The sequence below is a fragment of the Crocuta crocuta genome, unplaced genomic scaffold (assembly GCF_008692635.1).
Source record: "Crocuta crocuta isolate KB4526 unplaced genomic scaffold, BGI_CrCroc_1.0 scaffold296, whole genome shotgun sequence".
Classification (NCBI taxonomy): Eukaryota; Metazoa; Chordata; class Mammalia; order Carnivora; family Hyaenidae; genus Crocuta; species Crocuta crocuta.
The window spans coordinates 220,679-234,362 of NW_027530504.1; the positions used below are offsets into that span (position 1 = coordinate 220,679).

The 13,684-nt window shown below is 51.9% G+C and overlaps 1 protein-coding gene across 1 annotated transcript in view; it reads left to right on the plus strand.

The window, feature by feature from the left end:
• The window catches only part of ACAD9 (acyl-CoA dehydrogenase family member 9), a 39,393-nt gene that overhangs the window by 6,363 nt on the left and 19,346 nt on the right, over window positions 1–13,684 (plus strand). Inside the window, exons 3-6 of the mRNA XM_077766847.1 lie at window positions 6,347–6,448; window positions 10,363–10,469; window positions 11,413–11,513; window positions 12,491–12,569. Of these exons, the coding sequence (XP_077622973.1) occupies window positions 6,427–6,448; window positions 10,363–10,469; window positions 11,413–11,513; window positions 12,491–12,569 (309 nt within the window). The 5' untranslated portion in view covers window positions 6,347–6,426. The remainder of the gene's footprint in view (window positions 1–6,346; window positions 6,449–10,362; window positions 10,470–11,412; window positions 11,514–12,490; window positions 12,570–13,684) is intronic.

Sequence of the window (13,684 nt, forward strand, 5' to 3'; positions counted from 1 at the left end):
CCCGGTTACACCACCAGCAGTGTAGGAGGGTGCCCGTGTCTCCACGTCCTCGCCAGCATCTAGAGTTCTCTGATTTGCTCATTTTAGCCACTCTGGTGTGAGGTGGTATCTCAGTGTGGTTTTGATTTGTATTTCCCTGATGAGGAGAAAAGTTTTTAATATTGATAAGTACAATTTTTTTTTGTAGTTCATCTTTTTTTTTTTTTTGGTATTTAAGAAATCTGCCAAACCTAAGGTCTTGGTAATTCTTGTTTATATTTACTTTAGAAGGCTTTTGTTTGTAACCATTAACATTCAGATTTATGACCCTTTTCCAGTTAATTTTAGATCTGATGTGAGGTAAAGTTTGAGGATATTTTTGCATATGACTGTCCAGTGGTTCCAGCAATATTTGTTGAAAAGAGAATCCTTTCCCCATTTAATCCCCTTGGTGCCTTTGCCAGCAACCAGCGGACCAGAGAGTTCCGGACAGTGGCAGAGGTGGGAAGCCCCAGGGCCCTGTCTGCCCCGCCTGGGCGACAGCGGCGGAATCTGTGCGCTCTAACTGTTCTGGGGACCCTGGAGTCCCTTCAGGGCTTGTGACTTCCAGGGGAGCTTGGATGGTAAACTGCAGTTTGCTTTGGTCTGTGCATCCTGAGCACAGTAGCAGCTGCCCGCCGTCCGCCGCCAGCGCCGAGGAGCGAGCGTGCACACGGCCTGCGGCAGCCGGAGGCACCGAAGGACCCTGGCCCTCACGTGTTAGAGATCTGTGCTCTGACCGCTGCTTCTGATCACAGGCGTACAGACCGAAAGGCAGAGACTCTTCTTCACCTTCTCCCATTGCTGCAGACCCTTTCCCCTGTGGCTCAAGTGACAGGGATGCTGTGTCTTCTTTGTCCCCCCTTCATTTTTCTTTTTCCTCTTTAGGGAGCCCGATTGAAGACCAGGACATCAAAAGCAACCATATATGCAGGTGGAATTAGAAAGTCAGCACATAGGCCCAGGGAAAGGCATCGACTCAGGAAGGACTTCAGAAGCCTTCGATTTATATCTGAGGCTGATGACTGGCACTGTTTAAAAAATGACAGTTTTTTGAAAAACCAAACATCAGAAGTACAATCAACGAAAGAGCAAAACTCAACATGTGGGGCTATAGCAAACGTAAAGACTTCTGCACAGCAAAAGAAACCATCACTTAAGAATTGGGAGAAAATATTTGCAAAGCATATATTGGGTAAGGGGGTTAATCTATAAAATGCATACAGAGCTCCTATAACTCAGTAGCAAACCCAGGCAATCCACTTAAAAAAAAGGGCGGAGGAACAAAATAGACATTTTTCCAGAGAAGGCATACACATGGCCAACAGGTACATGAAGAGGTAGCCGACATCAGAAACCATCAGGGAAAGGCAGGTCATGACCACAGTGAAGTGCCCCCACGCCTACTAGCATGGCTCTCCTCAAGAAGAGGACATAAAGGTGTTGACACACATGTAGAGGAAAGGGAATCTGTGCACTCTTGAGAAAAGGGAACGTGATTGTTTCAGATGTCGTGGGAAAGAGTATTATGGTTCCTCAGTTGAAAATATGGGGCACTTGGGTGGCTCAGTCATTAAGCATCTGACTTCAGCTCACGTCATGATGTCATAGTTCGGGAGTTTGAGTCTCGCATCTGGTGAGCTCAGGCCCCAACTTTTCTCTCTCTCTCTCTCTGCCCCTCAATTACTTGTGCCCTCTCCACACCCCCCAAAAAAAAAGAAAAAAGAAAATAGAATTACAGAGGTGCCTTGGTGTCTCAGTTGGTTAAGTGTCTGACTCCTGATCTCAGCTCAGATCTTGATCTCAGGGTTGTGAGTGAGGACAAGCTCCATGCTGGGCTCCATGCTGGACATGGAACCTACTTGAAAAATTACCAAAAGTTCTGTCAGTTCTACTTCTGGGTATATACCCAATGAAAATGAAACTAGGATATCAGAGACGTGGGCTCCCATTTTTATTGCAGCACATTAATCACAATACCAAGTATCCATCAACTGATGATAAAGAAGGTGTGAGTTGTGTGTATATAGAAACACAATCCTGCCATTTGCAACAACATGGATAGACCTTGAGGACGTAATGCTGAGTGAGTTTAGTCGGAGAAAAACAAATCCTGTAAGATATCCTTTTCACGTAGAATCCAAAAAAACCACTCCTAAAAACAGTGGAATGGTAGTTATCAGAGGGTGACGGTGTAGGAACGATGTTTAAAGATACAAACTTGCAACTAGTAGATAAATAAATCTGTAGCAGTGTAGTGATTATAGACAAAAACTGTGTTATAAATACCAAATGTGCAAAGTCATTAGGTCTTATTCCCACCCCAAAAAAGAAATGACAAATATGCGATGTAATAGAAGCATTAGCTAAGGCTACAGTGGCCATCTTACTGCAATATGTAAATGTATCCAATTCAATATGCAGTATCCTTCAACTTAGACAATGCTGCATATCCACAAAAAGCAAAAGCAGAAACTCTGCAGGCTCTGGGGAAGATCTGATTTCCAGAGTTACCACATTATCAGGTTCAAATGTCCAGTAAAAAAAAAATCCCAAGGCATACAAAGAAGCAGGAACAAGTGGCCTGTTCAAAGAAAAACAAAATAAATGCAACCGAAAAATAGAAACTGTTTCTGTAAAAGAGCTGATGGAGGATATCTACTAGACAGACTTTAAACCTGCCATCTTAAAGATGCTCAGAGAACCCGTGGAAGGCGTGAAGAAAGTCCAGAATGCAGGAACAAAATGGAAATGCTAATCGAGAGAAAACCTAGAAAGAGCCCCCTTATTAAGCTCACTTAGTGCGAGGAGGTTTGGGGGAGGCCGGGAGGGTTGTCTGCATAAACAGTGGTGGCCGTGAAGGGCAGTTTTCTTTCTCTCTCTCCGGTCTGGTTTCTCTTCCTCTCCCTTGTTTTACTGTGGTGGCTACAGTCTCCAGTGGTGTTGAATGTGAGCGGTCAGAGCCGACTTCCTCGCCTTGTTCCTCATCTCAGGGAGGGGCATCCGGTCTTTTACCGCCAGGTGTGATGTTAGCTGTACTTTGGTCCACGCCCTTTACTAGGTTAAGGGAGTCTCCTTCCATTTCTAGTTTGCCGACAGTTTTCATCATAAATTGTATCGAATTTTGTCCAGTGCTTTTTCTGCATCTCTTAAGATGATTATCTTTCTGCCTTTACTCGATTGACATGATAAATTACATGTTAATTGTTGACCCAGTGTTTCGTTTCCAGGATAAGTTGTACTTACCTGGTCGCGATGTATTGTTGGGTTCAGTTTGCTAAAATTTTAAGGATGTTTGCATCTGTGTTCCCGGACATACTTGTCTGTAATTTTCTGTGATTTTTAAAAATCAGAATAAAGCTGGCCTGCCTTTAGACTAAGTCAGGAAATGTTTCCTCCTCTCTGAGTTTCTGTGAGACTGTGTAAAGTTGGTATTATTTCTTCATCAAATATTTGGCGGAATTCACCAGTGACACCGTTTGAGCCTTGAATTTTTTAATGGAAAAGTTAACCACTTCAATTTCTTTAATGGACATAGACTGTTTAGATTATGTAATTTATTCTGTGAACTTGGATGGTTCATAAATTTTGAGGAATTTGTTCATTTTCTCACAGTTGGTGGGCTTACTGACTTGAAGTTGTTTATAATCTTCTCTGTCCTCTTAAAGACTTTAGGCTTTGTGCTGATACTTCCATCGTTGATTTCTAGAAAGTAGCCCGTTGTGGTCAGAGAACATTGTGTAATTTGAGTCCCGTTATCTTTATTGAAACCTGTTTTACGGCCGTGCTCACGTCCGCCGTGTGGGTGCCCCTCCCTGTCCACTCGAACCAGCAGTCTCCCATCGTTTGCTTGAATGTTCCGTAAATGTCAGGTAGGACAGATTGACCGTTTGTTCAAATCTTATGGATCCTCACAACATTTGTAGTGACTCTTTCCATCAGTAAATGAGAGAAGGATGTTGACCTTTCTAGCATAGTTGTGTGTGTTTCCTTCTCATTTCTGCCCGGGTTTTTTCATGTATTTTGAGGCTTTGTTATCAGGTGCATGAAAATTCAGGATTATTTATCTTCGTGTTCACTTGACACCTTATGAAAGGACCTTTTCATCCGTGGTGATAACACCTTGCCTGGTGTTGCTACTCAAGCTCTCTCTCCTTCTTTAAATTTTTTTTTTTTAATGTTTTATTTATTTCTAAGAGAGACAGCGTGAGCAGGGGAGGGTCAGAGAGAGAGGGAGTCACAGACTGAAACAGGCTCCAGGCTCTGAGCTGGCAGTCAGCACAGAGCCCGACGCGGGGCTCGAACCCACGAACCGCGAGATCATGACCTGAGCGAAAGTCGGACGCTCAACCGACTAAGCCACCCAGGCGCCCCCTCTCTCTCCTTCTTTAAAAATGTTTGTTTTGAGAGAGAGAGAGAGAGCAAACATGCGTAGGGGAGAGGCAAAGTGAGAATCCCAAGCAGGCTCTGCACTGCAGCACGGAGCCCAGTGCAGGGCTCCATCTCACAACGTGAGGTCACAGCCTGAGCTGCAGCCTGGAGTGGGACAGCCACCAGCTGTCTCTTGGTTAGTGTCAGTGTGTACGTTTTGTTCATCCTCTTGACTGATTTGTGTTTTATACTCCCAAGTGGGTTTCTCTTCCACTTAATAAGCATAGAAGTGATCGTAGAAATAGAAAATAATCATGAAGCACACATTAAATAAAAATTTTGTAGCCAAGTTCCACTATACGGATGCTCGTGTTAACGGGTTAAAGTCTGAGGAGAAGCAGTTTGTTTATATAACCTCGAAGTAGTTCCCCGATGATACTCATTACAGAGGGGAAAATAGTGCTTTTATGTGGAGAACCGGGGCAGACACCAGCTTGCTCAGTGTTCAAGGTTGGTATCGCCAGTAGTGAGGCTTAGTGACGAATGTGCCCCGCTACGAAGTATACCAGCTCGCGAGAGGAGCACAGAACCGCACTCAGAGTCTTGCCCGCAGTGCACACAGACACGCATGCACACACGCTCCACCGTACACCCATGCACGCCACCCCAGGGCAGGGCCCCAGTGCACACACACACGCACACACACACGCTCCACCGTACACCCACAGATGCCACCCCAGGGCAGGGCCCCAGAAGTGAGGACAGAGCTCTGCGAAAACTTGAGTACCAATGTTCACAGAAGCTTTATTTCTAAGAACCCAAACCCGAAAACCAAATGTCATCGAGAGGTGAATGGAAAAACTGTTTTTTACCCATATGGTAGCTATGGGCAGATGTCAGAACTCAAAAACTTATATATTGTAAATATGTGCGGTTTATTATGTGCCACTTGTATATGTCAGTAAAGTTGTAAAAAAAGATAAAAAAATGAGAGGTTTGGACTCTTTGGGGGGAATCCGTATTTCTCATTTGTGACCCATGTGCATAAAAATTCCCAAGTATCAGGGAGCCTGGGTGGCTCAGTCGGTTAAGTGGCCGACTTCAGTGCAGGTCATGATCTCACAGTTCGGGAGTTCAAGCCTCGCGTTGGGCTCTGTGGCGACAGCTCAGAGCCTGGAGCCTGCGTCAGATTCTGTTTCCATATCTCTCTCCGTCTCTCTCTCTCTCCCTTCCTCCCTCCCTCCTTCCCTCCCCTGCTCATGCTCTGTGTTTCTCTCTCTCAAAAATAAATGAAAACATTAAAAATTTTTTTTTCATTCTCAAGTATAGGTTATGGTAGGTTTTTGAATTTACATTAGTAGTGAAGCTTAATTTGTTGACAGTTTGAAAGAACACTTTCACTTGCTTCAGGCAAAATTGTGCAAATCCAACGTGCATGACTGTAGACCTGATGCTGGGGGGCCTCCGCTCTGAGGGGGTGAGCAGGTGTGACAGATGACCCCGTCCTCGGAACCTGTGGGCTGCGGTGAGAGCCCCGGCTTCTGGACGCTGGGTAGATGTGCGTACAGATACCGCCCAGGACTTGGCTGTCTAGCCTCACATTTTTGGACGGTTCTGGAAGTTGCATACTTACTTTCTAGTTTTCCAGAAGGTAATGGTAATAAAAACTCAGGTATAGTACACCTCCAAGAAAGTGTATGTCATGTAATTCGCTGGAGTTTTATGCAGTGAACACACCCACGTGAATAGCACCCAGATACAGAACGCTTCCAGGTGCTGGACGGTTTCCAAGATCAGGCGCTGGCTGGGCTACTGAACTAGGCGGACTTGCACCCCTGCTGAGTAACTGTGACTAGACACCTCTGCCGTGAAGCCCCCGAGCCTGGGAAAATCGTGTACTTTTATTTGTATCAACACAGCTTCTCTTCTGCTTAATCAGAATCTTTCCTCTTGGCAGTGGACTCGCAAAGAATTGACCGCGAGGGAAAAATCCCAGATGAAACGTTAGAGAAACTGAAGAGCCTGGGGCTTTTTGGGATGCAGGTCCCGGAAGAGTACGGTAAGTAAAGGAAGACCCCAGCCTGCTGGTTTGGCCCCTAGGAAGGCGCCCTGTATTTGCCCCAGAAAAGGGTTCTGTTTGGGAAAGGTGGCCTTGGAGTGCAGCGTGTCCCAGATCAGAAAGTGCTGGAATGAATACAGACCCCACATCGTGCACCACGTCTGGGGCAGCGGCTGGTGAGCGTGTGGCCTCGGGCTCGTGGGCGGGAAGAGCTGCTGGGCCCGCGCTTGGTTCATCTGATGAACAGGGACCGCTCGGGACGCCCGGGCTCTCTAGGCCCCTGCGGACGGAGACGGGTGTGCGCCGCCTCAGAGCCTCGTGGGCTGACTTCCGTGTCCCCGGAGCCGCCAGGCCCTTGGGTCCCCCACCAAGGAGGCGCAAGCCCTGTTGGAGGGGCGACCGTGGGGCGAGAGCTTCCCATCCTCGTGCGGAGCAGGGGAGCACGTGGCTCTGGACGCAGGTGCCTGGAGCTAGGAGATCAGGTCACCGAGAGCGTTCGAGCACGGCCGTCCCTGTAATTCCTGGATCGGGGCGATATTTTTAGCCCCCAAATGAAAGACCCTGCCCGTCTCCCAAGATCCTGTGCAACGCTGCCTCCTGAGATTTGTGCCGTCGCTGCTGCTCGCTCTCCTGCCGAATCTAGAAAATCTAGTGGGAAATCTGAATTCTGTAAGGGTTAAGGGGACAGGCAGGAAGTGGGGGTGTCTCAAGGGATAGAGACCGTGTCATGTGAGCAAAATAGAGTCCCACGTGGGTGTGTGCACGCCCGGTCCCCTCTGACGTTGAGTGGCTCCGGGCCCCATGGCTGTACCCTGCGCCGTTGCTCTGTGAGCCCGGGGGCTTCTTCCCCCTTCAGTCCCCTAAAGAGCTGTTGATGGTGCTTTAAGGACCTGGGCCTGGTCCTGGTCTGTGAGCTGGTCATTGCATTTTGGGCATTTTCCCAACCAGTTCGTGATTAGGTCTTGCAGAGCAGACACAGAAGTCAGCAGCTTTTCTTGATGTCTTGTCTCCCTGCCTGGCTTGTCTCCGGGGATTAAAGTTAGGCCCGTGTTCCTGCCGCACCCCTGTAGCCGGGCACCCCTGGGCCCTCAGTGTGTGCAGAATAAGTTCCCACTGGCACCCAGGCTGGAGCGGGTCCAGTCTGAGACCGAATGTAGACGTTGAGGACCAACTAGTGCGATGCCGGGTTATTCTGAGGCGTGTGTATGTATATATGTTTTTTGTTGTTGTTTTTGTCTTTGTTTATCTTGGGGGAGGGGGCAGAGAAAGATGGGGGGAGAGAATTCAAAGCAGGCTAACAGCGCCGGGCCTGACACAGGGCTCAAACTCACAAACCCCAAGATCATGACTTGAACTGAAGCCAAGAGTCAGACGCCCAACCCACTGAGCCGCCCAGGGGCCCCGATTCTGAGGCATATTTTGTTTAAACGTGTATTTATTTGGGGGAGTGAGAGCCTGTGCGCGCAGTACAGGAAGAGAGGGAGGAGACAGGATCTGAAGCACTCAGAGCCCCAGACAGGGCTCGAACTCGCACACCGTGAGTTTGTATGCGTGTTTCTATGTATGTTTATTGCAGCGTATTAAGAGGCTAAACGGCTGTCCTGTGCCACTTATGAAGTAGCTGACTCACATGCCTGAGTGTGTAAAAGCTGCCCCGTGTGTGGGGGCTCAGAAGCCGTCAGTGATGCCGCAGACCCCTGTGGCAGTGTGAGGCCCCACGTCCCGGGGCTCCTCACCGACACCGGTGCCTCCGTGTGCGCTGGAGGGGACTGGCTCTGCCCAGGATCCGAGGCGTGGCTGTGTCGGGGCTCACTGGGGACAGGGGACGGTTCCCGTGGCGTGCGGGCCATGGTGATACTAGAACAGGGCCAGAGAGCTGACGTGGCACTGGGTCTGTCATCAGCTACAACGACAATGACAATAACAGTAACAGTAACTGCTTGGGAAAAGCAGAAGCAGAGAGGAAAGCCTCCAGGCGCAGCCAGGTTAGGGGCAGTACGTCTGTCCCCTTCAGAAGCATTTTTAAATTTCCTCTTGATTAGTGGACAGTTCGTTTTTTCTGCCCTTTGTGTCAGTCTGGGGCCTGACTTGACCTGTGTGTGTGTTCTGTGCCAGCGGGTATGGGGGATGTTCTGTACCAGTGGGTATGGGGGGTGTTCTGTACCAGCGGGTATGAGGGGTGTTCTGTGCCAGCGGGTATGGGGGGTGTTCTGTACCAGTGGGTATGGGGGATGTTCTGTACCAGTGGGTATGGGGGGTGTTCTGTACCAGTGGGTATGGGGTGTGTGTTCTGTGCCAGCGGNATGGGGGGGTTGGCATGAGGTCCTACAGTTCTTCATCCCTTGTTTTGTTTTACGTGCTATTCTCTGGTGTGAAAATGTTCGTTCTTTCTTGTGACAAGTTTGGGATTTTTTTTCTCTTTTTTTTTTTAGATTTTTTTTAACTTTTTAATGTTTATTAATTTTGAGAGGGAGACAGAGAGTGAGCAGCGGAGGAGAGGCAGAGAGAGAGGGAGAGACAGAATCTGAAGCAGCTCCAGGCTCTGAGCTGTCAGCACAGAGCCTGACACGGGGCTCGAACCCACGAACCAGGAGATCATGACCTGAGCCGAAGTCAGATGCTTAATCGACTGAGCCACCCAGGCGCCCCTGCCCCTCTTTTCTTTTTATCCTTTCTTGGGAATTTAAGACAACAGCAACCTTGGGTGTGCGCCCCAGACTTGTGAGGGAAGCATTCCCAGGCTGGAGTTTTCTGAAGACTGTCTGAAAACCACCGTCCTGGAAACAGGGCCCCTTTTGCCGAGGAGCCTGGATTTTCTCCCCCAGCTTCCTGTGCGCTGCCCAGTGTGGCTGCTTCCTGCCTCAGCCCCTCCCCCTCCGGCAGGCTCCGCCCATTTGTCCTCTGTCCCCTCCACCGTACTTGGGGGGGGGTGGGCATCAGAATGGTTGGTTTGTTTTTAAACAGTACTGACTCCGTCAGTTCCGTCAGTATAAGAAATGAGTAAGGACAAAACTTTGGTTTGAAACAGAGGCAGGGGTGAGGGGGGTGGGATACCGCGGAGCCCCGGGCTTCCCTGCGCACTGAATCCAGGGCACCGCGCATCAGGCAGGGTTGCCCTTCCCTTTACATGTGAGCAGCACCTGCTGCAGGGGGGCCGTGCGGCGGGGGGAGGGGCTCCAGGGCCAGGACCCCCCCCCACCCCGACCTCAGGGCCCAGCTCTGCTGCAGGCTGGCCTCATGACCGGAGACTTTTGTCATTTTTAAGATGCACATAGGCCACACAGCCACCTTGAAGTTGAGGATGAAATTCAAGATACAGAAGTTTAGCCAAGTTTGGTTTTTTTTAACCTTTGCCTTCTTCCTAGAGGACGACTCCCGTCCCGGGTGATGTACATCCCTGGGGATTGTTTGGCGACATCTAGATGTTTTGTTGTCAGAACTTGGGGGGGNATGTCCTGTGGTATTTGGAACAGTTCCTCACAGCAGAGACTGATCCATCCCACAATGCCGGTTGTGCTGAGGCCAAGGCCTGCCATGCAGCCCACTGGACGCCGGGAGCTGATGCTCGACGGCTGTCGTGTGTGTAAAGGTCTAGGTCTGACACAAGACACCTGCCAGATTTTATATCGTTTACTGCTTGTGAAAGTACTCGTTTTATAGTAAATGTTATATTTTTATGATAAAAATATATACATATATATGCTTATGCCTAAAAATATCTGAACAGAGGTACACAAAAATGCTCCGTATGTTTATGGGTAATTTTTGTCTTCTTTCTACCGTCCTGAACTATGATCTCCTAAAACGGTGATCTGGTATTTCCTTACCAACAGAAAAGACGGCCAAGGCCTTTGCCTTCAATGGGAGGAACTGGGGGCTGGACCATTAGTAAAGCTGGTCTGTTTTTTCTTCAGGTGGCCTGGGCCTCTCCAACACCATGTACGCACGTCTGGGAGAAATCGTCAGCCTGGACGGGTCGATCGCCGTGACCCTAGCAGCGCACCAGGCGATTGGCCTCAAGGTTGAGTGTCCAGGGCTTCTGTCTGAGGCTGTTGGTCTGGAGTCCTGCAGGGGCGTCGAGTCCGAGCCTTGCTCGTTCCTCCCGGGAAGTGAATCGGGCGTGTGTTGGCTCTCGGAGGGGTCCTGCGGCGCCTTCTCTCTCCAGCCACACGGGCTGCGCTGGGGCCCCACACAAGCAGTGGTGCCTCGGTCACACAGTCCATCCCCTGGGAGCCCTCCTGTCCCCATCGCCTTTGACGGATCCTTTGAGCCCCACATCAGATACTGAGGGGCCTGCATTCACCTCACGCCGGAAACGAGCCTCCCCGCTGAGCCTGTGACTCGCTAGCGGCCTGAGCGTCCCCCCCCCAGCTGTTTGTGCACATGTGTCCTTGTCCCTGGGCTCGGAGCATTTTAGGGCAGAGCCGCGGTCATGCCCACTGACGGTCCCATGACTCAGGCTGTCTCTGCTCCCTGGAGAAAGTGAAGGGGGCCAGGTGAAGAGTGTGCCTACCCCCCCCTCCCCCGGGCTCTGAGCAGGCCTTGGCGGGCAGAGTGGACTTCTCCCCGGGGCACCGACGGAGAAGGTGCAGACAGTTCTGACGCTGACCACACAGTATTCACCCCTATGTCTCCAAACACCCCTCCAGTGGGTGGGTGTGGCCCCAGCGAACCGTTGGTGGGATGGAGGCTCAGAGAAGGGACCTCCCTGCCCGAGGCCACCTAGCCTGGTGACGACAACCCCAAGTGTGACCCCAGTGCCATGCTGGCCCAGGCCCCTCCATGCGTGCCCTTCAGGGGGCTCCTTAGTGGCCCGGCAGCCATACCCGTCGGCCACTATCATTTCCCGGCTGGGGCTGCTCAGCATTTGCTCAGGCGCGACGTGGTTTCTCCAGAAGGAGCACGTTCTGCAAGCGCCTCACACTCGGTCCCCCATGGCTGACAGTGCACGTGTCTGGTTTCAGGGGATCATCCTCACCGGCAGCAAGGAACAGAAAGCCAAATACCTGCCCAGGCTGGCGTCCGGAGAGCACGTCGCTGCCTTCTGTCTGACGGAGCCGACCAGGTGCGGCCGCCTCCGAGGAGCTTTCTGGGGCCCCGGGATGATGGCTGTGGGATTTGGCTCACAGCTGGTGGCTTTCCTTTCTTCCCTCCCTGAACCTTCCGGAGAGGCCCCTCAGCAGCTGTTCTTGCCAGCTTTTGCCCTCCCCTCATTCCCTGCCCCGCTGGGGCTCAGTGAGGTCAGCCCCGGGGCCGCCCCCGCCTGCAGCACCCCTCACGGGGGCGCAGCGACAGCCTCTGAGCCACTTGGCGAGGGCGTCGGTCCCGTGAGGCATCCTCCGTCCGAGATCACACAGCCGGCTTAGGACACTCCTGCCGACAAATCCGTCCCCTGGGCCACGCTCCGTCCTGCTCCCCCTCACCGGGGGCTGGGTGTACCCAGCACCCCTCACGGGAGCTCAGACGAACCCGTTCTGTGCACACATCCGGGTGTTTAAACCTAAGCCCGGGCGGTTTTCACTGCCAGGCTTTGTTTTTTTGTTTTTAAAGCCTAGGCTAGTTGTTTCAGGTCTTTGTTTTTAAGTTTGTTTATTTTTGAGAGGAGGGGGCAGAGGGGCAGAGAGGCCAGGATAGAGAATCCCAAAGAGGCTCTGCCTCACAGCACAGATCGACGCGGGGCTCGAACTCCCAAACCGTGAGATCCCGGCCTGAGCTGAAGTCGGACGCTTAACCGCCTGAGCCCCAGGGTGCCCCGCACTGCCGCTCTCTGATGTGATGAAGCCGGGGTGGCCAGCCGGCCCCCCGTCTTTGTGATAAGGTTTCACTGGAGCTGCTGCTGGTTTCCAGGTTGTCTGCGGGCACCTGCGGCCCCAGCGGCAGGGGCAGTGGGTGGGACAGGCACCTGCGGGCCGGATGTGTGTTATCTGGCCCTTTATCTTTAAAGGCCTGCCAGCCCCGTACTGCGCTCCAGACCCTCCATCTGCCCCCCAGGAGCCCGCCCGGGCCGGCACTGCTGTCCTCACCGCGTGTTTGTTTCCGCAGCGGGAGTGACGCGGCCTCCATCCGGACCAGGGCCACACTAAGCGAGGATGAGAAGTACTACGTCCTCAACGGCTCCAAGGTAGTGCCCCGCGGCCCCTCTCCGCACCCCGCGGACCGTAACGCATGTGCACCTCGTGTCCTGACCGTCTGTGCTCAGGACGGGCTGGGGGGAGCTCCTCTTTGTGGAAGAAGCAGCTGTGGTTCGAGCTGAGGTGACTTGGAAGCGTCCTGTGTCTGCTCGGTGGCGGAACCAGGATTGGAGGCGAGGGCCCTGCCCGCGGAGCCCCCGTGTTTCCGCACCGCCCGCCGCCCCCCTGCGCTGGGGGGTGTTTCAGTCCACACAGGATTTGGGACGGGTGCGGCAGTGTCGTGTGACGAGCTCTCATGTGGCCGTCACCGGCTCCCACGGTTACCAGCCCACGGCCCGCCCTGTTTCTTCGTCAGCGTGGCCACCCCCGGGTCGCGCCCCTGGGGTTTGAGCGTTATCTCGGCCAGATAGGACTGTTTAAAAACCCCAGTTGATGGGGCACCTGGGTGGCTTAGTCAGTTAAGCGTCCGACTTTCACTTAGGTCATGATCTCGCGGTTCATGGATTCGAGCCCCGCGTCGGGCTCTGTGCTGACAGCTCAGAGCCTGGAGCCTGTTTCAGTCTGTGACTCCCTCTCTCTCTGACCCTCCCCTGCTCACGCTGTCTCTTTCTCTCTCCTAGAAATAAGTAAAACATTTTAAAAAATATATATATATATCGCTCTCAAAATAAATAAACACACACGCACACACACAAAAAAAACACATAAAAAACCCAGTTACTTGTTTCTTTCTCTCCAGTCAGTGTTCCGGTTCCTTGCTTGTTTCATACCTTTTTATTTTTCAAAGACTCTGAATCAAGATCCCGTTACGTTGCACTTCGTTGAGGCCTCTCTGTCTTTCCCGTCCCTCCTCGTCCCCTCTCTTCTGTGCCGCTCCTTCCTGCCTGCTCTGTTCTCTTGCGGAACCTGGCTGCTCGGTTCTAGAGCCCGAGCCATCTCGGTACCACTGGCATCTCTTCTGTGCACACGCGCGCACACACACACACACACACACAGCCACGTGTGCCCCTCAGGGGGCCCTAGCTCTGGGGAGATGGGGGTGTCCCCCTGCCTTCCCCATGCAGGCCTGGCCTCACCAGGGCCGAGCTTGTTTCTGGGCTGAACC